General features: G+C 42.7%; 1 protein-coding gene and 1 non-coding gene across 2 annotated transcripts in view; one reads left to right on the plus strand and one right to left on the minus strand.

Moving 5' to 3' along the window:
* The window catches only part of KIAA1549 (KIAA1549 ortholog), a 122,913-nt gene extending 118,052 nt beyond the window's left edge, over window positions 1-4,861 (minus strand). Inside the window, exons 1-2 of the mRNA XM_065938498.1 lie at window positions 4,840-4,861; window positions 3,601-4,569 (exon numbers count right to left, since the gene is read on the minus strand). Of these exons, the coding sequence (XP_065794570.1) occupies window positions 3,601-4,569; window positions 4,840-4,861 (991 nt within the window). The remainder of the gene's footprint in view (window positions 1-3,600; window positions 4,570-4,839) is intronic.
* A 16,273-nt stretch (window positions 4,862-21,134) lies between these two features.
* Window positions 21,135-21,227, plus strand: LOC136171275 (small nucleolar RNA SNORD116). The gene has a single exon (XR_010663819.1). It is a non-coding gene; the product is annotated as a small nucleolar RNA SNORD116 (small nucleolar RNA).
* The last annotated feature ends 4,258 nt before the right edge of the window (window positions 21,228-25,485 follow it).

The raw sequence follows: 25,485 nt of genomic DNA on the forward strand, positions 1-25,485 counted from the left end.
GAGTCAGACACGACTCAGTGACTAAGCTATACGTATATATCATGGATAAATAAGAAAAAACAGAAAATTCACAGACTACAAATACAAAATAAACACAAAATATTCAACTCAAAAGTAATAAAAAATTAAAGCAATGTGTTACAAATTAACTAGAGTTTTAAAAGTAACACTCAATGCTGGCAGTGATGAAGTAAAACAGTAAACTGCATAGACTGCTTGGGGTAATTTCAGCATTACAGTTTTATGTAAGAAGCTGATTCCTTTAACAACCACCTACCGAGACACGTATTAAACACCCAGCATACCAAACAAAACATGCAAAGATCCAGGCCGGTGGATTTAGATCTAAAGAGTAGTCTAATTTCTCTTCTGGAAATGTATTCTAAGGGGGGAAAAGAGCCCACACACAAAGAAATCTAGACAAAGTCTTACCTATATACCTATTCATCACAGCATTATTTATAACAGGAAAAAAAAAAGCTGGAATAAAAGGATAAATGAGTAAATTATTAGGATGGAAACTGAATTTTTCATGAATAGGGAAATGCTTAAGTTAAATATTGAGTGAAAAAAAGTAAATACATAAATTCAAAATTTTTTTTTTATGCTAACAAAGCAAAGACAAAGTTACTTACAGAGTTAGCTATAGGTTGTGGGATTAAGGATACCTGTTATCTGTACCTTCCGATAATTTTCAAAGTTTCAATTTCATAATAACTATTATCTTAAGAAAGACTTACCCCTGAATAAAATGAAGAAATGGGGTACAATCTTTTCTTTTTACATGGTGGATGTAGGATTCCTAAAGCACTCCATTCAAAAACAAGTCCAAAGCATTACAACTTGTTTCCACAGCAGTGAACCATCAAGACCAAACTTATAAATGTTTAAACAAACCAAAAAAAAAAAAAAAAAAAAAGGAGGGGGCACATTTAAAACGCTGAATGAAACAGAAATAGACAAGAAATCAATAAGACACAGAAATTTATATAAAGACTGACATATGGGGATAACTGGAGGGCGGACCCCATTTAACAAAGTTACCAAGCAAAGACAAACCTGTGGAAGGAGGAGAGAGTCTACAGGCAGCCACAGAAGGAACAAGTGCCTAACCTAGGAGACCCAAGGCAGGAGAAAGACACGACACGTTCTGATGCCACTTACTCTTCAGAAAGAGAACCAGGACAGCAGGGCTTGGCAGAGCCTCCTCCAGCCCCACTCCAATGGGGAAAATACAACTCTCAGGACGAGGAGCCCAAGGGTCCCAGCGGCACAAGACATGGGCCAGACAGCTGAAACGCAGCATCTCCTCGGGGTCACATGCCACTCACCATGCCCAGGGGTCCCACATTAGGAAGTCACCCTCCGCCACTATCACTCTCTCAGCCTTCCAGAGGATCGGTGCCACCTTTTAAGAGATCTTCCCTGGAAAGCTGTTTCCCTTGCTTCCTTTCCTGCCCGGGGACAGCCCACGTGGGGTCTGGTCTTGCTTATGAGCTGCTTTGGGTCCCAACAGGATCCCTGAGGACAGGCGCCATGTCCTCCCCTTCTTCAGTTCCCATCCTATGATGCAGCCTAGAAGCAGCTATACAAACCTGAAGGGCCCAATACACCAACCAGCAAAAGGATGAGGTCTCTGCTTCTATGATGTCGATTCTAGAGTGGATATAAAATGACTTTCAAGTCTCCACGTTTAATGTTTGCATTGGAGGTTACGCAGCACAGGAAAAGACTAGAGAAGAGAAAATTATGGAGAGACAGTACAAACAGCTCGATTTACTTTAAATTTATCAAGAGAATTACTTGTATTACCCACAACATCTACAGCACATCCAGATGGCCATATTCACATGAGGAAGCTGTACAGAGGTTACTGTACATGGAGTCTGGAGTCAAACTAACCCAAACTCCTGCAGCCTTAGTATTCTCATCTGTAAAATGGGGATAACAATGCCTAACTCACAGCGTATCAGATCATGTATATAAAATGTGGTGCCCAGCACACAGGACGCACTCAGTAAATGGAAACAATCAGTTTGCCATGTCCCTTAGCAGATGAATCCATTAGTATCAGATGTTTTTTACTGCTTGACTAAAGCCAAGAGCCTGCTTCATGATTACCTCTTCTCACGAAAGGCCCAAGATCTCCATTTCTCTCGACACACAGGCGCAAGACTGAGAGCTGAGGCACTGGGTCAGCAATGCTGTCTCTTTCAAATGCCCGAAAGAGACCCATTTTGTCCCCCTGGTTCTGCTGTGGCTCCCTGAGCAGGGTTCCACCCAGCTATGGGAAAGCTATGAAGGGGTCTCAGGTGTGCCTAAGTTCACAGGTTAAGCGCCATAAGGCGAATGGAAAACAGAGGGTTCTGCACCAACCAGCCTGTGACCTTGGGCAAGTCAGTTACGTCTCAATTTCCTCTTCAGTAAGAGGAGCAGTTCCAGTCTGTGATCCTTCAAGTCCCTTCCTGTGCTTTTGTGTCCCATCCTCTATGTGGCACTGGTTATAATTCCGACAGTGAGGTCCAGGGACACCTTCAAACGTGTTCCATTTCCTCCCAGAGCCACTTGGCGGTCCTCTGGCACTGATCCCACCAGAAGGGAAGGTTTGGAGTTGCTTCCACAGCTTTCTGGTTTTGTTCAGCATGCAGCCGCTCTGCACACTGCTCACTCCACCTTTCCTGCCCCCAAAGTGGTCGTGCGTGTGTGCGCGCGCGCGTGTGTGTGTACGCGCACGAGCACGCGCTGGGGCAATCACCGGCTTGCATCATGTCAGTTCAGAGACGGTTTGCAGACCATCCTGCGTGTATGCTCAGGGTGGACAAATAAACATTTCAGAGGAGCAATATGAATTAAATCATTTCCTCAACAACAAAACCCGCCCACATGCTTCTTCATAAATCATGCCTCTTAATTCCACGCTGACTAACAGTCAGTAAACTGCCTCTATTATAAAAACAACCCTTACTCCTTTCATGCCCTGACACTTAAGAATCACAATATTTTCACACTCTATTGTACTAATGCCTTTGCAGAAGTAACAGCAATAGCTATTTCCCTGGAAAGATCCATGGCCAGGGCGCTTTCCAAGAGATATTCTTTGAATGTTCTTTGTGTCCTGGTGCACTGGGGGACACAGCCAGCTGCCTGCATCTGGGGGACGCAGGGCCACCCAGAGAAATGCAACACTGCTTTAAAGCACACTCACCGAATGTACCCTTTCGCCCCGACCATCAAGTATTTCCCCAAATTTGCTGTAACCACATTCATACAGCCATGCACAAACACAATTCCAGTGCCTGCGTTTTGCAGGGAAAAATAAAGACACATTTTGAGATGAAGCCGCCAGACCCGCCTCGGGTTCCGTGGATAGCAGAATAAGCTTTGCAGACCTTTGGCAAGATTGGCCAGAATCTGCTTGCTTTTTCGTATTATTTTTTCCGTGCCTTTATCTGTTGGGCCCAACGAAAATGGAAAAGCATCTCCAGAAAGGAGGGCGAGGGAGCGGTGAAGAATAAAAGATGGGCGGGGAAAGCAGGATTTTGAAAAGAGCAGCGATAAAGGAAAGGCAGGGTCGCGCCGGAGGGTCTCCGCGGTGCTTACCTGGGGCGCACGAGGTCGGCCGGGCCAGCAGCAGCAGCCAGAGGCCGGGGAGTAGCAGCCCCGAGCGGCGGCGGCGGCGGCGGCGGGCGCGGCGGGCGGAAGGCCCGCGGCCGCTCGGCCCCGGGACCAGCGCGACCCCGGCGCGGGTCTTCCCCTCCATGGCCGCGCCTCGGCGTCGGCGCCGCGCCCCCGGCAGTCCCGGCCGGCGCCCCGGCCCGGCCTCGCGGCTCTGCGCTCTCAGGCCCGGGAGGGGCGGCCGCTGCGGCGGCGGCGGCAGGGACGGGGCGCCGCGCACCGGCGCGGAGAGAGGCCGGCGAGGCGGGGGCGGGCCGGGGGCCGGAACCGCGGACGGACGGGGGCTGCCAGCCGCACGCCGGCCTCGCCGCTCCGCCCACTTCGGAGCCTCCGAGGCGCTGCCCAGCAACGCGCGGGCCCGGGCGCGGGGAGGCGAGCACCACCTCCCGGCCGGCCGGGAACCTGCCTGAGGGGCGGCCAGGCGGCGGGCGCGGGCGCGAGGGGACTGCGCGGCGCAAGGCCCGGGCCCGGCCCGCCCCCGGGATCCGCCTCCTGGGAGGGGGCGCGCGGGTCGCGGGAGGCCTGGGACCAGGTGGCGGCCGGCGCCGCCCGACCCGCACCGAACGCCGGGTCCCGCCGCCCTGGTGGCCCGGCGTCCAGCCCCCCGGGGGCGCCCGGAGGGAGGGGGCGCCGCGAGGAGGGGCCAGAGCCGGAAAACCTGGCGAGCGCGAGCGCGGCGGGCCTCTTTCCTCCTCTGGCTCCAGTCGGTGCGGGGCAGCAGGTGTGAGTGGGGCTCCTGCGTTGGTAGGACAGCCTTCGGGGCTGCAGCGGGCACAAAGCGAAGGAGAAATCGGCGGCCCCTTTGCAAGAGTCCGACGTGCAGTAGAGGAAAGCGCGCGCACCGCCCTACCCATCCTGCCTCCCGCCTGCAGGTCTTGCCTCCGGACCAGGTGACTGGGAAACGAACAGATAGGATGCTCTGGGCCCGGAAAACCCGCAAATCGCGCACCTAGTAGGCCTGCAGAAGGCGCCTACAGAATCAATTGAAGCAGAACGCCGAAGAATTGATGCTTTTGAAGTGTGGTGTTGGAGAAGACTCTTGAAAGTCTTGAAAGTCCCTTAAAAGTCCCTTCGACTGCAAGGAAATCCAACCAATCCATCCTAAAGGAGATCAGTCCTGAGTGTTCACTGGAAGGACTGATGCTGAAACCGAAACTCCATTACCTCGTACGAAGGGCTGACTCATTGGAAAAGACCCTGATGCTGGGAAAGATTGAAGGCGGGAGGAGAAGGGGACGACAGAGGATGAGATGGTTGGATGGCATCACCGGCTCAATGGACATAAGTTATGGTAAACTCCGGGAGTTGGTGATGGACAGGGAGGCCTGGCGTGCTGCAGTCCATGGGGTCGCAAAGAGTCGGACACAGCTGAGCGACTGAACTGACTGGGGAGAGAACCAGGCACGCCCAGGCCGTCTTAGGGAAAGCAGTGGTCTTGGGAGGCGAAAGAGAATGCCAGAGTTCGGAAGAGTTCGGACTGGGTGCGAGGATCAGGAACGCGAGGATATGAGTTGACATTTGTCTGGTGCCTGCTGTGCACGGAGTGTCTAACTCCAAGGACACCCCGTGGACTAAAGGTCTTGGAACGTGGAATTGACAGTTTTCGATCTTGTCCTATTGTAATGCTTGCACCAGTCAGATTATGAAAGGTGTGAGTTGGGGACACTGTATTGCCCTGGGAAGCTACAATGGACTGTGGAGAGTGTGAATCACCCACAAAGGATGCAGGTTGCTCTCCAGTCTGTTTTCCCTGCAAGGCCCAGCCTTGCAGCTCCAGTCCAACTAGGCTTCCTGTCTGGTGGTGAGAGTGTTGGAGAATTAGTAATAGCCCTTGCTCAGAATAAGGCTGAGGTACCTACCTGTTAAGTACCTACCTGTTAGTTTCAAGGAAGATAATTGAGTGCTTCGGCAGCACATATACTAAAAATTGGGAGGGAGATAATTGAGAATAAAGGTTAAAGATAACTTTTGTTGATATTCCTATTTGGTTTTGTACTTTTTTTTTTTTGGTTTTGTACTTTTTAATCCCTCCTGATCATAAACAGTCCTTGTTCTTAGCACCTTGATCACCTCCCTTCATAGATAAGGAGCTTTGCATACCTTGCTTTCAGCTCATAATCTGCAGGTTAGTACTCAGATGGAGACACTGCCTATCCGTGCACATCTGGTCCTTGGATATCAGCCCTAGATGTTCATTTTCCGATTTCACTTCATTTGACCACAGACGCCTGCCTTGGGATTCTTAAATTGTCTTGTCCTATTAAGGTTATCTTTTATGAATTTATGCTTTGTGTCTCCAGCCAAATTAATAGGAAGTTCAAAGATGATGTCATCCTGCTTAGCACTGCCCATAGCACCAGTCAAACCTTGTTATCCATTTGTTGATTTGAATCGGAGAATCCACCTGCCCAGTGAAGAAGTTCAACCTTTCAGATCTGGCCCTAGCCTCCAGGAGGCTTCCACCTACCCCAGAAGACAGGCTGTGAGAGAAAGGAGGTGCCCTCACAAACTGCAAGTCAGTTCAAGAAAAATGAAATATTTGCCCAGCCATTAAGAAAAGATCAACATCAATTGGAAATAGAAATTGCAACTTCAATAGGAATGAGGCAAGGTCACCAACTCTCTAAGAAAAATGAGATTCCTAGTGTCCCATAGCTTCCCAGCTCTGAAGGCAAAAAACTCAATGTTCAGGGATTTCCCTGATGATTCAGTGGTTAAGAATCCACCTTCCAGGACTTCCCTCGTGGTCCGGTGGTTGAGAAGCTGCCTGCCAGTGCTGGGGACACAGGTTTGATCCCTGGTCAGGGAAGATCCCACATGCCAAGGAGCAACTAAGCCCATGTGCCACGACTACCAAGCCCTTCATAGATAAGGAGCCTGTGAGCCAAACGACTCAAGCCCTCAAGCCCTAGAACCCGTGCTCTGCAGCAAGACAAGCCACGGCACTGAGAAGCTCTTGCCCCACAACTAGAGAAAACCGAAGCAGCAAGGAAGGCTCAGAGCAGACAAAAAATTTAAAAAAAGAATCCACCTTCACTGCTGGGGATGTGGGTTCAATCCCTGGTTGGGGAGTAAGACATCACATGCAATGGCTCAGCTAACCCTGCAAGACACAACTAGAGAGCCCACGTGTCAAAACTAAGACCCAACATGGAAACTACCTAAGCACGCACCAAAAAGTGAATGGTAAAGTAATCACACACACACACACACACAGGACTATTATTTGGCCGTGAAAAAGAAGGAAATCCTGTTATTTGCAACAACATGGATAGATCTCACAGCATTATGCTAAGTGAAATAGAGAAAGGCAAATACTGTATGATCTCCTTTATTTGTGGAATCTAAAAACATGGAGCTCATAGAAACAGTAGAATGGTGGTTACCAAGGACTGAGGGCAATGGGGAGATGTTGGTCAGAGAGTACAGACTTTCAGTTAACAGATGAGTGGTTCCAGGGATCTAATGTTCAGCAAAGTCACTGTAATCAATAATAGTTTAAAGTTGTGAGCACAGAGCTTTAATAGTCTTAGTAACAAAACAGTAATTATGTGAGGTGGAAGTTGTGTTAAGCTTATTGTAGTAAACATTTCACTATATATCTGAGTGTCAAATTATCACTTTGTGCACCTTGAACTTACACCATGTTATATGTCAGTTATACCTCAATAAAGCTGGAGGGGATAAGAACCCTTGAGCTAGAAGTCTGAGTCCAACTTTCTACTAAAAATGGTAAGACAGAAACTTAGTAGAGAAGCTGGGATGGACTAAGGACTCAAACACCTGGCTAGAATGTCTAGACTTAACTTTGTAAGCAGTTGGGGTATCATTAATGATTTTTTTGAGGTAGTATTACAACTAAACACTAGAAGGATTACTCAATTAACAATATGTAAGATGATCTGGAGAGAGAAAAGATTGCAAGTGAAGAGACTGATTAGGACAAGATCTTAACAGCACATGACTGAGGTCATAGGTTTTTTTCACCATCAAATAGACCTTTAAAAAAAATTGATTATATCCATTTGTGTCAGAGTGTGGGGAAACAGGCACTCTCAGGTTCTAGTGGTGGAGGCGTAAATTGGTATATCCATTTTGGAGGATGATTAAGCCTTATCTATCAAAATTTAAAATCAGTTCACCATCTGGTACAGAAAATTATATATATAGACAGAGAGACCGAGAGAGAGTGAAGTGACGTCGCTCAGTCATGTCCGACTCTTTGTGACCCCATGGACTATAGCCTACTAGGCTCCTCTGTCCATGAAATTTTCCAGGCAAGAGTACTGGAGTGGGTTGCCATTCCCTTCTCCAGGGGATCTTCCTGACCCAGGGATCGAACCCGGGTCTCCCACATTGCAGGCAGACGCTTTACCGTCTGAACCACCTGGGAATATATATGCTGTTATTTCTGCTGCTTTTTCTTCCTTTCTTTTCCTTTTTTTAATCAAGGTTAATTCAGACAGGTAAATTCAGTCAAATAATTCAATCAGATAAAATTCACTTCTTTTAAAGTATACCTACAGATCATTGAATTTTGACAAACAAGTAACTGCCACCACATTTAAGACACAGAGCATTTCTACTGCCCTACAAAGTTCCCTTGTGCCAGCCCACAGTCTATATCCTGCCCCTATCCCAACCCCTAACAACCACCAATCTGATTTCTATTTCTATAGCTTTGCCTCTCCCAGAATTTCATATATAAATGGAATAATATGATATGTAGCCTTTTGTGACTGGTTTCTTTTTCTTACTTTGAGATTCATTCAAGTTGTTGCGTATATCAGCAATTTGTCCCTTTCTGTTGCTAACTAGTATTCCGTTGAATGGTCATACCACAGTTTGTTAATCCACTCACCAATTGATGGACATTTGGCTTGTTTTCAATTCTGTTTTGTCTTGGCTGTTATGAACACTGCTGCTATAAACATTTGCTTCCAAGTCTTTGTGTGACAATGTTTTCATTTCTCTTAGGTAAAAACCTTGGATTTGAGTTGCTAGGTCATGTGGCTAATATATATTTAACTTTACACGAAACTGCCTTCCAAAGTGGATATAATATTTTATGTTCTCAGCAGTTATGTTTGATAGTTTCCGTTGTTCCCTGTTCATGTCAGCACTTGCTTCTATCAGTCATTTAAATTTGTACCGTTCTGGTAGGCATGTGGGGCTTCCTAGGTGGCTCAGTGGTAAAGAATCCACCTGCCAATGCGGGAGATGTGGGTTTGATCCCTGGGTCAGGAAGACCCCTGGAGTAGGAAATGGCAACCCACTCCAGTATTCTTGCTTGGAAAATTCCATGGATAGAAGACCCTGGTGGGCTATGGTCTATGGGGTCGCAAAAGAGTCAGACACAGCTGATCGACTGAGCACACACACACAGTAGGCACGCAGTGATATTTTGTTATGGTCTTTAATTTGCATTTTCCTGATGACTGATGTTATTGAACACCTTTCAGGTGTTTATTTTCCATTAATATTTCTTTTTTGATGAAGTGCCTGTGTGAATCTTTTACTCATTTTATAGTTACACTGTTTTCTTATTATCAAGTTGTAAGTATCTTTATTTATCCTGGATACAAATTCTTTTTCAGACAACTATTTTTGCAAATATTTTATTTGAGTCCATAACTTGTCTTTCTGTTCTCTTAACAATATCTTTTGAAAAGCAGACATTTTTAATTTGATGAGGTCCAATTTGTAAATATTTTTGCTTTTGCTTTCTATGTCCTAAGAAAATTTTTGTCTAACCCGAGGTCACAAGTACTTTCCCCTATGTTTTCTTTTAGATATATAATGTTTAGCTTTTGTGTTTAGCTCTTCAATTCATCTGAGTCAACTTCTATTTATTTTGCTAGATAGAAGTTGCTGTTAACCTTTCCCATACAATGTCCAGTTATTATAGCACCATTTGTTAAAAGACTATCCTTTCTCCATAAGAACCAATTTTATACGTTTTTAATTTTTATTTTATTAATATAATAATATTATCATGTTAATTAATATTTGTTTTTACTGCACTGAGTCTTCACTGCTCCATGCTGGTTTTCTCAAGTTTCGGTGATTGGGGGCTACTTCTAGTTGTGATGGGCATCTCATTGCAGTTGGTTTTTTGTTGCAGAGGACAGGCTCGAGAGCACGTGGGTTTCAGCAGTTGTGGTGCATGGTCTTAGTTGCCCTGCAGCATGTGGAATTGTCCCAGAGCAAGGATGGAACCCGTGTCCCCTGCACTGGCAGGTAGAATCTTAACCACTAGGCCACAAAGGAAGTCCAATTTTATACTTTTTAAAAATAAAAATGTTACAACATATATGTGGGTCTTTCCTTGGACCTTCTATTCTGTTCCATGTAAGATCTATATACCTCATAATGAAGGAGAGAAAGCAAGACACAGTATAGTGTAATTAATGGGAAAAAGTGTGTTGATTGGAAATCCACTTTCCCACTGGGAAAAGAAATAATATTTGGAAAGGGATTGAGGAGTACATATTTGAAGAGGAATGTTCACTTTTACAGAGAAGAGCATTCATTTGTTACTCTATATGTTAATACATCTGATTATAGTATAATAAAATTATATCACTTGCATTTTTAACACAAGCATAATGCTTTTGTATTTTGACTAAAATCTCTGTGTGTTTGAGTGGAGATTAGAAAACAGGTGAGACACACACATCTCTGGGAGATAGTGAAGGATAGGGAAGCCTGGCGTGCTGCAGTTCCTGGGGTCGAAAAGACTTGGACACGACTTCGCAACTGAACAACCCCACCACCACTCTGGATGTTAAATCAGCTGATGAAATATGAGGAAAGAAAAGAATAAAAGATGATTCAGAGGTTTTGAGGTCATATATGCAAGGGTAAGCCAAAGGAAGCTTGGGGGTGGGGGATGAAGAAGGTTGGGAGCTAAATTCGAGGAGCTGGGTTAGCACTGGGTGCTAACAGGGAATGATGTTAGCATGAGCAGTGGGTGGTGAAGGTGAGCCTCAGGCTTGGCGGATTAGGCCAGTAGGGTTAAAAGTACACATATGGAAATCATTTGCACAGAAGTATTAGCTAAAGATGTGAAAATAAATGACTCTGCCGGGGAAGAGGGGAAAGCAGAGAAGAGGGCTGAAGAGCTTCAGAAAGACCTTCATTTTGGAAAAACTAAAAAGGAGTTTTCGATAAAAGCAGAGAAAGATTGAGAGAAAGCTGAAGAGAACGACAGAAAAGTGACATCACCAAGGGCCTGGAGGACTGTTTCAGGAAGGTATGATCAATGTCAGGGATGATAAGGACTGAGGTCTTTTTGGGCTTAATGATGTGGTCATTAAAAGGAGACTGCTGAAATGTGATGGAGAAGGGTAATAACAAGGGTAACTAAAAGAATGAGCTGATTGGAAAACACTGGAGGCTACAGAGAATGGTATCGGCAGGGTTGAAATATGTTTTAGGTTAGATAAGCCTCAACATCTCTGTAGATAGGAGAGAAGGTATTGAAAACAGCGAGAGAATAAAATGCAAGGGAAAATACTTTGAATGACATTATAATTATGAATATATGTTTCTATTGTGCTGTGCTGTGTTTAGTCACTCAGTCGTGTCCAGCTCTTTGTGACAGCATGGACGGTAGCCTGGCAGGCTCCTCGGTCCATGGAATTCTCCAGGCAAAAATACTAGAGTGGGTAGCCATGCCCTCCTCCAGGGGATCTTCCCAATCCAGGGATGAAACCCAGGTCTCCTGCAATACAGATGGATTCTTTACCAGCTGAGCTACCGGGGAAGCTCATATATTTTTATGCTTTTGTCCAAATCCTTAGAATGTTTAACACTACTGACTTCATTAAAGTGAACCCTAAGATGAAGTAGGGGCCTTGGTTGATTATGATGTGTCAATACAGTTCATTCTTGATTAAAAAAAAAAAAAAAAATGTACCACCTGGTTGATAGTGGCTATTCTTCCAGGGGAGGGGGTATATGAGAAATTTCTGTATCTTCTTGTCATTTTTGTTGTGAACCTAAAACTGCTTTTTAAAAAAGTCTCCAAAAAAAAATTAACACTCAGGGTAGACATTTTTCGCAAAACTTTTGTTTCACTTTTACTTATGTATACACATTATATATGTGTGTATGTTTGTTGGATTGTGATGTAAAATTGATCTCTTAGGTCAAAAACTTTGCAGGCCACAGTAGTTAAATTATACTGGCAAATAAAAACACAAATTAACCTCAAAAAAAAATACAAGGGAAGGATAATTGATATAAATTCTCAGAATTCAGAGGAGATGGAATTAAGAACAGCATGTAATTCTTTGGAAAATAGAGCCAATGGCACCCACTCCAGTATTCTGGCCTGGGAAATTCCATGGACAGAGGAGCCTGGCGGGCTACAGTCCATGGGGTCACAAAAGAGTCAGACATGACTTAGTGACTAAACAACAACACAGATTTTTCAGTTTCTGTTATGTGAATACTGTAAGAAGCTAAATAATTAAAAGCATTATTTGTGATTAAAAAAAAAAATGACAGAATGAGCCAGCAACCCCTGTCCAGTATCAAGAGAGTGGCTTGTTATAATTACATTACAGTAACAAGAGGCAATGTTATACTTCTCTTATAATAACTGTGAGGAAACTAAAGACGTGTTTGGGTTATGTTGTTAAATGGAGAAAAACTAAATATAAAGTGGTTTATGAGATGATGTAAAACAATGAGTATGACTGGAAAGGAATGGTGTAATACTTACAATTGTTGCATTAAGATGATGAGATTAAGGGTATTCTCTCTTTAGATGCTGTCATATTTGTGTTTTCAATAAAAAAGAGTTTAGAAATGTCTTCCTCCAAGAGAGGAGAGGAAAGGACAGATAAAGATGAGTTCAGATGAAGGGTTTGGTGGTCTTTAACATGATTTCTCCCTTTCCAACACCCTCAGTCTCAGTCTCAGTGTTACGTGGCAGGTTTGGGACTATAAATTTGGTGGGGTTTTTTTTTCTTGGAAAACCCAAATAACAGTTAAGACTCCACGCTTGCACAACAGGGGGTGAGAGTTCGATCTCTGGTGGGGGCGGGTGTAGGGGTGGGGGTGGGGGCACTAAGATCCCATATGCCTGAGCAGTGTGGCCAAAAAGTTTTTTTTTTTAAAGGAGAGAGGGTATTGCAGAGAAAACAAGGGTAGGAAGACAAGGCAAAGAAAGGCAAGGTAGAAATTCTAAAGGTAAGAAGGTAGAAATGAATGGAATGTGGACACAGGATGGGCCACTTGCTAACTGGAGGAAGAGCTATTTAGAGGAATTTGGGGAGAACAAATAGATATGGTCAGATTGTAGCAAGCAGAGTTTAGACCTGCCATGGTCTAAGCCAAACAACTACCTAAATTGACCTCAGTCTCTAGGAAAGACCTCCTGCCCAGTGGAGAAAGAGATCCTCCAAGGCCAGTGACCAAGGGTACAAGGTTTAAAACCAGGATCCTGGTCTCAGATGGACTGAGCCGGAGACTTCTGTCTCTCTCTCACTGTTTGTTGGCCATAATGACAATAAGAATGTTCCTGAAGCAGGCTTCCCAGCCTCGCCTCCCTGTCTGTTGCAGTTTCCCTTACCTCCTTCCCCAGTCCCCTCCCGACAGCACACAAACCACAGATCAACCAGCTCAACTCTCTGCCCACACTCTCCTCGGCCGTTTCCCACTATAGCCCCAAACCCACGGGCAGCTCCCCTAAGAAGTGCCAAAAAACCCATAGGAGAACCGTGGCAGCAGTTGGGAAAAGCTGTTTTTAGAATCACCCTCTTTCTCTGGCATTCTACTAACTCCAACTCACATATGACTGGGTTCTAGAACTCATCAACTCTGGCTCCACTTCAGAGAAGGAGAATGATGATCACTCAGTTCCCTTCCTCGTTCTTTCGTCTGGGCCTGAGTGAGAATCGATGACCTGAGTAAGGAAAGCCAAACCCACTCTGTGGATCTGTCCTAATCTCCCTGCTTTTCTAAAAAACTCTTTGCTCACTCACATCCCTAGATGGATACCCTTCCTAGGAGAGATCTCTGCTCTTGAGCTGTATCCTTCATTTCTCCAGTCATTGGTCCTTCATCTCCCCAAACCCGGATCTGTTGCCCTCCTCTATGCTCCCACAGCCCCTGGGATACCTCGGTCAGTGCTCTGACCACGTGGAGTAAATCTACATGTGCCTGCTAGTTCTTCAAGGGCAGAGACCAGCTCATTTCCACCTCTTTCATTCCTGGATGCCTAGCATGGTGCTTGGCAGGTTGTAGGGCTCAGTTAATACTTGGATGTACAAGAACTGCTTAGTTCACCCTTCCTTGCCCCCCATGAACAATTAACCTAATCAATTAATTAGGGGAGCATGAGTTTGTCCATGGTCCTTGGGTACCAGAGCCAGAAAAATGTACCAGGGCATCATCTTATCCAACTTTACACAGACAGAGTAACTTCTCAGACTTCAAAGTACATCAAGAAATGCTGGGGACCTCCCTGGTGGTACAGTGGATGGAAACCCACCTGTCAATGTTGGGACAAAGGTTTGATCCCTGGTCCGGGAAGATTCCAGATGCCTCAGAGTAACTAAGCCCACACACCACAACTACTGAGCCCAAACTCTAGAGCAGACGAGCCACAGCTATGGAGTCTGCGTGCTGCAAGTACTGAAGCCTGTGGGCCGAGAGCCTGTGCTCCACAACAAGAGAAGCCGTTGCAATGAGAAGCCCATGCATTGCAACAAAGGGTAGTCCCCACTCGCCGCAACTAGAGAAAGCCCATGCGCAGCAATGAAGACCCAGCACAACCAAAAATAAATAAAACTTTAAAAAGGAAAGAAATGCTGGATTTCTCTGCTCTACACTATGAACAGTCAAACAGTGATTGCTTAAAAAACATAAAAGGTCACTTCAGACATGACATTAGTTCGGCCTTGTGTAGAGCTACAGTCATTGGCATCAGCAAAAGCTTATTAAATTTAGTGAATGACTTTAAAAGCTCTTCACAGAAAAAGAGAAAGAACACAATCTCTGCCCTTTAGGTGATGACAATCTCCAAACAATAAGATATGCTTACAAAATTTGAATTTTATAGACTCTGGTGAAAATTGTGAGAAACTGGATGATAAAATTATCCGCCCACAAACAGCTGTGTGTGGAACTCCTCCACCATTTAAAAGAGCAAATTAAGAAATTCCTAGGCCAGTGCTGTCAAGAAGAACTTTATGCGATGATGGAACTGTTCTATAAATCTGTTCTGTCCAATGAAGTAGCTGCTATGAGCATCCAAAGTGTGACTAAGGAGCTGAATTTTTAATGTTATTTCAGTTTAATGAATTTAAATTTGAATATCTATGTGGCCACCATATTGGATGGAACAGCTCAACCATGAAAATGAAGTACAATGACTGCTATGTGATAAGTGGAGTATAGAAACTGCCAACTTATAACTCACTATTCAGATTTGCTAATAAATCCTGGACTTGGTCCATGATGGACTTTCCTGGTGACTCAGATGGTAGGGAATCTGCCTGCAATGCCAGAGACCTGGGTTTGATCCCTGAGTTGGGAAGACCCCCTGGAGGAGGGCATGGCAACCCACTCCAGTATTCTTGCCTGGAAAATCCCTATGGACAGAGGAGCCTGATTGGCTACAGTCCATGGGATCACAAAGAGTTGGACATGGCTAAGCACAGCACAGCACATGATATATACTATTTTTTTTTTTTTTTTGTCTTCCCTGGTATCTCAGTTGGTAAAGAATCCGCCTGCACTGCAGGAGACCCTGGTTTGATTCCTGGGTCAGGAAGATCTGCTGGAGAAGGGAGAAGTCACCCACTCCAGTATTCTTGGGCTTCCCTCATGGCTCAGCTGGTAAATAATCCACCTGCAATGCAGGAGACCTGGGTTCGATCCCTGGGTTGGGAAGATCCCCTGGAGAAGGGAACGGCTACCCACTCCAGTATTCTGGCCTGGAGAATTCATCCATGGGCTCACAAAGAGTCAAACACGACTGAGCGACTTTCACTTTCACTGGTCCATGACAGGTATTTGACATCTATGGCAAACACCACTTTCTGTACATTAGTTTCCTCATCTGCAAAATGGGAATAATCATAAAAGTAACTATACCTCATACCACCCTCAGCACTTTGCCTCTCTAACCTTCTAAGAATCAATTTGAAATTCCACATTTGGAATATCTGTCTGCCTGAGGCTCAGGCCAGAAAGGAACTCAGCCACCGTCACCTGTGACCACAGAAGATGCTGGCCTGAGTCCCATGGGTAGGATGGGTTAGCCATCAGGTGAGTAAAAAATAAAAGACACCTGCAGATGAAGCATCTGTAATGAGCAAAAACACTCCATAAATAAAAAATCCAAACTTCAAAATCTCCCCATCACTCTTCAAATAAAACCAGTTGCTTGGCCTGACCAGCAAATGTTCACAGACTCCTTCAGGGATGAGCAGCGTCTGGGACTATCCTTCCAGGCACCGCCCCAGGGCCCCTTCCCGGGCTCTCCCACTGGCCCTGGCCAATCACCCACCCTTCCTCTGATGGGCTTTTCACTCCAGCCTTCCCTGACTGCCCTATCCCCATCTAAGTAAGCCATTCCTCTTAGTCTCATCTACCTTTTTTAGCATTTACTATTTGAAACCACATATTTAATTTTGTGTTTGGTTTTATGTCTGTATTTGCCATTAAATCTTAATCTTGCTGAGGACAGACAGCATTGCTCCATGTCTAGAGAGGAGAGTTTTACATAATGGTTATTTGCTCAGACTCTTAGGCCAGGGTTACTTATATTTGTGTCACAGCCCCACCACTTATTAGCTATATGATGCACTAGCCCCTCTGTGCCTCAGTGTTCTCATCTATAAAATGGAAGAACAGTAACAGTCATTATCTCGTGGGGTTGTATAAGAATTGAGTTGGTGTATCTAAACTGCTTAGAAAAGAGTCTAGTCTAGCATATAGCAAACTCTACATTAATGTCAGCTGTTATTATCCTTTGACACTGTTTGGGCAATGCCTGACACATAGTATGTTCCCAGTAAATATTTACTGATTGAATTTCCATACTATATGAATGATCTGGTTTTTTTTCCTAACTACTCTTGCCATCTTAAAAGCAATGACAATAATCCCTAAAAATATTCTAAATAATTATGACATTGACCAGTTAATTTGTGGTTAATCTGATGTTGACCTTTTTTTTAACTGAAGTATAGTTGATGCACACATCTTAACTTGTTTTTATTTTTATTTTTCCAAACTTTAAACTCTTTATTTTGCATTAGGGTATAGCCGATCAACAATGACGTGGTAGTTTCAGGTGAACAACAAAAGGAGTCATATATATGTATGGGACTCAGCCATACATACACATGTAGCCATTCTTTCCTAAACCCCCCTGCCATCCAGGCTGGCACATAACATTGAGTAGAGCTCCATGTGCTATATAGTAGGTCTTTGTTGGTTATCTATTTTGAATATAACAGTGTGTATATGACCTTCCCAAACTCCCAAGTATCCTTTCTCCCCCAGTAACCATAAATTTGCTTACTAAGTCTGTGAGTCTCTTTAACTTGTTTTAAAAATATGGATGCCAAGTTAATGAAGTATCTGCCTGGTTTTAGCTTCAGAGAGTCTTTTAAATATTATACAATGCCTGTTCAGTGTTTATAATCTTCTGATGTTCATTAATCATGCTGTTGCTGGCATGAAGTAATGTATTCAGTTTTCTTTGCGATCTGCTCATCTTGTACTTGAAGATAAGTTCTATTTAGTCATAGTGTGGTTAACAACACAGATTTTATTTACTTTTCATTTATTTTTTAATTGGTGGAAAATTGCTTTATGATTTTGTGTTGGTTTCTACTATACAACAATACAATCAGTCATAATTATTTATATATATATCCCTTCCCTCCGGAACCTCTGTCTCCTCCTCACATCCCATCCCTCTGGATCATCACGGAGTGCCAGGCTGGCCTCCCTGCAACACAGATTTTAGATGAAGACAGATCTGACTTTGAATACTGTTTTGTCATTTAAAAACCACATAACTTTGAGAATGACTTTTCTGAGCCTTGGTTTCTCTGCCTAAAAATGAAAAGGTTAATACCTACTTCATAGTGTTGGATGAAAAAGATAGAGAGTTGGGTAAGTCACTCAGCATTGTTCCCGCCATCTAATTATATACAGTAATTATTGTTGCTCAAGTCTTTGCTAGAATTTCATTGAAGAATGTTGTAACCATGTTCAAAAGTGAAATTGGCTTCTAATAGAATTTTTAATGAATTTTCCTTATCAGTTTTAAGACTAGCACCTATTTAACTCACAGAATTAATTTGGGATTATGCCATATTTCTCACTTTTCAAAAAATAACTTTAATTTTTTATTACACATTGCAGAAAAGGCAGAACATACCAAAAAGTAAAGTTATGCCCTGTAATCTCACCACTCCAAAAGAAGCACCATTAGCATTAGACCAAATATTCTTCCAGACACTACAAATGCATATGTGTGCATGCGCACGTGTGTGTGTGCACATATACACACACAATACTAATATAAAATTGAGATCACGCTGTAGATAAAATTTTGTTTCACTGAACAGTATATTATGAATATCTTCCCACCTTAGTAAACACTTGCAGACATAATTTTTAATGGTGGCACTGTATTCCCAAATATGAACCTAAGTTGTTCAAGAGTTCCCTAATGTTGGACATATAGGTGGTTTCCAACAATTTACCATTATAGGCGATGCTGCATCAGACACTGTGGTCGATATTTTATTAGCCCATGTCCATCCTTCCCTCTCCACCATGCTATTTACTTCAGGAAGCTGACCTTTGCCAGACTGCATCATTGACCTTCCTTTTTCTCTGGCCTCCTTCAATCAATGGGAGCAAGAAATTAGACAATAGAGAAAAGGGAGACAAAGGTATTTATAACCCCAGGTCCTCCCTAAAGGGCTACTAGTTAGTAGTCCATGAGTGAAAGAACTTGACTATACCTGGTAGGAGGTTCTCTCAAGTGGCTACTCTCCCTGGGTTCCTGTAACAGGCCCTCGCCCCGCACCCTCATGCTCAGGTTGGTACCCTCATCACCGCACGCCCATGTACCCCACCAACCCTGGTAGGTTTCCCTTCACCTGACCCATGTCTTTGTAAATAGTCCTTCATTAAATCCGCCCCACTTATCCAGTTTAAGCGTGCCTTGTCTTTCTCACCATGACCCTAACAAACATAAACAACTTTGTCAGTAAATCCCTCTACATATTTTTTATTATTATCACATGATAAATTTCTGACACTGAAATTATTTGATCAATGACATGTGTATTTTTAAGACCTTTTATGAGCTTGCCAACTTGTCTTCCAGTGGACCCTTTCCCCGCAGTCCCTGAGTGTGACAGCCTTCAAGCCCCTTGTCTAACTGGGTATTATAATTTCTTTATCTTTTGCTGCATTCATAAACATTTCTATAATGTGGAGGTCATCTTGTCTTTGAAAGTGTGTGTTGGGGTTTGAGATTACTTATTAATCATTGCAGTCTGTTTGTTTTGGCTGTTCTTACGTAACTTTCTGTGTTTCCCTCTGCTACACCTACTATAAATTGACATGCTACCCCACAATCGGCCTTTAAGAATTTGTTAAAATGTATGTGATTTCATCTTACCCGTTTGTATGGGGGCCATTTCTGCCCACGTGCTCTTTCAAAGGTGAATTTGTTTTTGTGTCATGTCTCTCTTTGCAGAATCTTGTCACACTTTGGGTTTCAGTGAAGTTGATTGACTTGTGACCACAGCTCTCTTACGAGCTCAAGAAAGGTTATGGTGATTCCCTGGTGGTTCAGTGGTTAAGACTCAGCTCTTTCACTGCCAGGGGCCCAGGTTCGCTCCCTGTTTGGGGAAACAAGATCGTGCAAACTGCATGGCACAGTCAAAAAAAAGAAATGAAAACTTAAAGAGAGAAAAGTTATGATTTTGTAGGTGATCTGGCTTTTTCTTGTGACTTTCTGCATCATGAGGTGAAGTGAAACTCCCCATTCAATTTTTAGTTAAATTTAGTTAAATCTTAAGGATCCTTTAGTTTTTTTTCCTTTATTTTTATTAGTTGGAGGCTAATTACTTTACAATATTGTAGTGGTTTTTGCCATACATTGACATGAATCAGCCACGGATTTACATGTGTTCCCCATCCTGATCCCCCCTCCCTCCTCCCTTCCCACTCCATCCCTCTGGGTCATCCCAGTGCACCAGCCCCAAGCACTTGTCTCATGCATCCAGCCTGGGCGGGTGATCTGTTTCACCCTTGATAATATACATGTTTCAATTAAGGATCCTTTAATAAAAATAAAACATAAAACTATTCAATACCCAGTTCAGTGTGCGTGTAATGCCTAAGGACTCAATATCTTGTCTCATATATTACATGGAAAACTACTTCATAAATGTTGAAGAGTAGTATGAATTGTTTAATAATGCAAAATGTCCCCCAGCCTCTGTGTGCACTAGCAGCAAATACTATTTAATTTGTGTCTGCAGAACCGCTGATTGGAACACAAAGAGGAAGGGAAATGGACACTGGAAACTACTGGGAAATGTTATTTTATTTCGAAAGATTCTTTCACATCCACTCTGACAAGCAGGACTTGACAAGTTCGTTTGTTTTTGCCTACCTGCATGTTTGCACCAGTGAAATCCTTTCAAAGCCTAAAACCATACCTGTCTCCACTGTTGGCAGGAGTACAACCCACAGACCTGCACAGCGTTCAGAAGCAATCACTTTGTTTTGGCTGCAACAAGTTAGTTGCTGCATCCAGGATCTGAGGGATCTTTCGTTGCAGTGCCAGGATTCTCTAGTTGTGGCGTGTGGGCTCAATTTCTCCACGGCATGTGGGATCTTAGCTCCCTAGCCAGGGATCAGACCCAAGTACCCTGCTTTACAAGGTGGCTTCTCAACCACTGGACCACCAGGGAAGTCCGGCGATCACCTTTTGTGTTGAGGACATAGTTTAAGAGATGTAGGGAAAGATTTTCCTGGGACCTAAAAAGATGTAAATCGTCAGCAGAGAGGAACTTCTAAAGCCGAGGCCCAGCGCAGAGACCCCCTTGCCCAGGTCTAAGGGCAGTACTGATCTAACTCATCTCTGTTTGGATAATTAAATAAGGTCGCCTATTTAAAGAACTTGGGGAACTTCCCAGGCAGTCCAGTGGTTAAGACTCCGCACTTCCAATGCAAGGGCATGTGAGAATGTCAAGCTGCTTCAGTCGTGTCTGACTCTCTGCGACCGTGGACTGCAGCCTACCAGACTCCTCCGTCCAGGCAAGAATCCTGGAGTGGGTTGCCATGCCCTCCTCCAGGGGATCTTGGTCAAGGGTTCAATCCCTAGTCAGGGATCTAAGATCCCACATGCTGAGCGCCCAAAAAATAAATCAATTAAATATGTTTTAAAAAGGACTTAGGGATCGATGACGACACCCTCTCATGCATTCCTTGGAAAATCTGAACAACATGAGTGAGAACTCACTACCGTCTCCTCATCGAAACTGAGGTCCAGCACGTTGCCTAAAAAAAAAAAAAAAAAGGACTTAGGACTTTCTTGTCACACAGGAAAGGTACAATGAAGGGAAGCTGTTATAAGTATCACTATTTCTTATCACCGATGAGACCCATTAGCTCAACGTATCTTAAAGATCCTGATTTCAGCCCCTGTGGCCTTTTATTTGGATTTCAAGTCCCCAAATAATTCTATTTGATATTTCTTTCAATGTTATCTACCCCTTCTTGGTTGCTTAAAGCATTCTTTATAAGTTCAGCAAGTTAAAATATTTATTCAGGTTTCTTATTTTAAATGATAGTACTTGATAGGACCCCAGGTGTACTTTTGAACTTCAAGCACAACTTATTTCTGTTTCCAGCCCTAGGAAATGCTCTTCTATTACAATGCTGTTTATGCAACTAGACTAGCACTTTCTCAGAAATTCTTTCGAACCTTCAATTGTATTTCTGTGTCCTGTTGCCTAATTTTTCTAGTCATACTATAACTCTTCTTACTCAATCCCTCTTTGTCTTGAATTTGATTTTTAATTAATATTTAGCATTGCTGATTAGATATAGTATAGGTTTAATTATATAGTTACATATACTTCTACTAAGCACAAAACAATTCAGTATTATCTTAATTTTTACAGCACTTACAAATACATTAATATATTTTTCATCCTAATCTGTTTTTCCTCTAGCATTTTCATGAGATCCCAAGTAGATCTAACATTCTGCTTAAAATTTAATACTTCTACAATTAGTTTGGGTATTATTCTTTTTGTAAGATAACTTTTTCCCCTCAGGCTATGTTCTCCCTTCCCTCATTCTTTGAGTGTTTTTCTACTGCTTTTTGATGTTGAGGTTTTTGTTTCAAATGCTCTCACTGGTATTTTAGGAGATCTTGTCAGTTTCAGCAGATACCACAAAAAAAGTGTCCTTGCATTTTATCGGTAGGGCACCCATTATATCTCAGAAACAAGCTAAAAAAAATGTAAATTCACATTTAGGGCATCAACCATGTTAGAAGCCTTCAGTTCACGTGATCAACCTTTGAGATAAAAAAAAATAGTAACAAAAAAAAATAATAAAAAAATAAAATAGTAACAAACATAGAATCGTTACTGTATTGTTCTCCTTAATATTGACATAATTAATTCTATCAATATCTTTATAAAGTATTTTAACTAAATGAATATGAACCAAGAAGCACAGTTTATCAGTCAGCATCATTTGAATGAGGCAAATATTAAGGGAAATGTTTTCAGCTCTTTTCCTTTTAAGAACAGACTTAGTTCCAGAGAACTGGCTCTCTGTGCCACCTACTTGCACAAGAGCTTTTCCTTACTGAGAAGTTTCACCAGTAATTGGCCAAATATCAGACTGATCTTATTGACCTGTGGAAGGGTAATCACTGAGATAAATCTCTGTGTCCTGTTTGTGAACATCCTAGTTCATTATGCTCAGTAGACTGTGACTGCCGGCATTATTCTGGGTTTGGTTTCTTTTTTCTAATTTCATGTCATTAAAAAAAAACTTATTGTGTTTATCAAAGTAATTATTGTTATTATTTTTTTAATCATATAGATAATAAAGTAATTGAGTCAATAATGAATAGTCCTCCAAAACAGAAAGCAAGAGACCCAGAAGGGTTCATCGGTGAATTATACCAAACATTTAAGAAAAAAATGACGCCAATTCTACACAGTCTCTTTCAAAGAATAGAAGCAGAGGAAATAATTAGTAACTTATTCTATGAAGCCAACATTAACCTAATATCAAAACCAGATAAAGATAAGAAAACTTCCCGGATGGCTCATTAGCTAAAGAATCTGCCTGCAATGCAAGAGACACAGGAGACTCAGTTTTGAGTCTTCCCTGGGTCGGGAAGATCCCCTGGAGAAGGAAATGGCACCCATTCCAGTATTCTTCTTTGGAGAATCCCATGGACAGAGGAGCCTGGCAGGCTACAGTCCAGTGGGTCGCAGAGTCGAACATGACTGGGCGACCTAGCACACACAGATCAATATCTCTTGTGAACGCAGATGCAAAAGTCCTCAACAAAATATTAACAAGTTGAATCCAAAAATGTCCAAAAAGAATTATATACCATGACCAAGTGGGATTTATCATTGATACACAAGACAACTGGGTCAACATTTGAAAATCAATTATGATAATCTATCACATTGACAGACTAAAAAAGAAAAATCATACTATATCGATAGATGCAGAAAAAACATTTGACAAAATCCAACTCTCAGTGATAAAAACTCAGTAAACTGGAGTAGAAGGGAACTTTCTCAAGTTGGTAAAGACTATCTACAAAAAACCTACAGCTAACATCATACTAAATGGTGAGAAATTCAAAGCTTTAAGACAAGAATGTCCCTTCTCAGCATTTCTTTTCAACATAGAACTGAAGCCTTGCTAATGTGGCAAGGCAAGAAAAGGGTGGTACAGTCACTTTGGAAGGCAGTTTGGTGGTTTCTCATAAAACTAAATATTCTTTCACCATATGATCTAGCAATTATACTTCTTGGTATTTACCCAATGACGTTGAAAAAGTATGTCCACACAAAAACCTCAACATGGACCTATTTAGCAGTTCTAGTCATAATTACAATTGGAAGCAACCAAGATGTCCTTCAGTAGGTAGATGGATAAACTGTGGTAACCTTCAGACAATGGAATATTATACAGCACTATAAAGAAACGAGCCCCCAGAGACATGGAGGAACCTAAATGCATATTACTAAGTGAAAGAAACCAATCTAAAAAAACTATGTAATGTACAATTCCAACTATATAACATCCTGTAAAAAGTAAAACTGTGGAAACAATCAAAAGATCAGTGTTTGCCAAGTTGGGGAAGGGAGATGATAGGCAAAGCACAGAGACTTTTCAAGGCAGTAAAAATATTCTGTATGGCCCCTGGTGGCTCAGACGGTAAAGAACTTGCCTGCAATGCAGGGGCCGCAGGAGAGGCAGGTTCAATCCCTGGGTCAGGAAGATCCCCTGGAGAAGAAAATGGCAACCCACTCCAGTATTGTGGCCTGGGATATCCCACAGATGGAGCAGCCTGGCAGGCTACAGTCCACGGGGTTGCAGAGTCATACACAACTGAAGAGACTGAACACACACACATTATTAATATAATGATGGATATATGCTATTATACTTTTATCCAAACCTATAGAATATATAACACTAAGAGTGAACCCTAAGGTAAACTATGGACCTTAGATGATAATGATGTAAATTTTGTTGTTGTTCAGCCTCTAAATTGGCGTTCAACTCTTTGCGACCTCAAGGACTATAGACTGCCAGGCTCCTCTGTCCATGTGGTTTTCCAGGCAAGAATACTGGAATGGGTTGCTATTTCCTTCTCCAGAAAGTAGGTACATTCTTGCTAAAAAATACACTGTTCTGGTAAGTGATGTTCATAATGGGAGAGGCTATGCATGTATGGGAGTGGAGGGTATATGAGAAATCTCTACCTTCCTCTCATAAACCTACTCTAAAAAAAATCGTGTCCTAAAACGTCACAATGCCCGACCATAGAACTACGATTAAATAAAAGATACCTTAAAAATATAATGCAGCTATCAAATATGAGTGCTTTCAATTGTGTGGGGGAATGCTGACAATATCAATCCAGAAGTGCATAATATGAAGTTGCACTTATGGTATACTCTCAATATTTAAGAATATGTACATAAGGGACATCCCTGGTGGTCCAGTGGTTAAAAATCCACCTTCCAAAGCAGGGGATGCAGGTTCAATCCCCGGTGGAGGATCTAAGATCCCACATGCTGCAGGGTAACTAAGGCTGCAAGCCACAGCTGCTCAGCCCATGTGCCACAACCAGAGAGACGCCCCTGCTACACAACAAAGAGCCCACGTCCCACAACTAAGGCCTGAGGCAGTCAAATAAACAAAGACTTTAAAAAACACTGTGAAAAAAGACTGAAAAAATATCCTAAATGATTAACAGTGATTGTCTCTATACAGTTGTATTATGGGTGCTTGTGACTTCTCTCCTACTACTTAATTCCTGTACTCTCCAAAATTCTACAATGACATATTTTCTCCCCAAAAAATCTTTTGGAAAAATATTCCTCAATAATAATACAGTAATTCAATGATACAGTAATACATTATTTTAAAGTTAATAATGAATGTGAGGGGATGGATGTGCTAACTAGCTTTATCGTGGTAAACAGTTGGAAATATATACATGTATACAGGTGAATCAGATCATCTTGTACA

Source organism: Muntiacus reevesi, chromosome 6 (genome assembly GCF_963930625.1).
Source record: "Muntiacus reevesi chromosome 6, mMunRee1.1, whole genome shotgun sequence".
Lineage (NCBI taxonomy): Eukaryota > Metazoa > Chordata > Mammalia > Artiodactyla > Cervidae > Muntiacus > Muntiacus reevesi.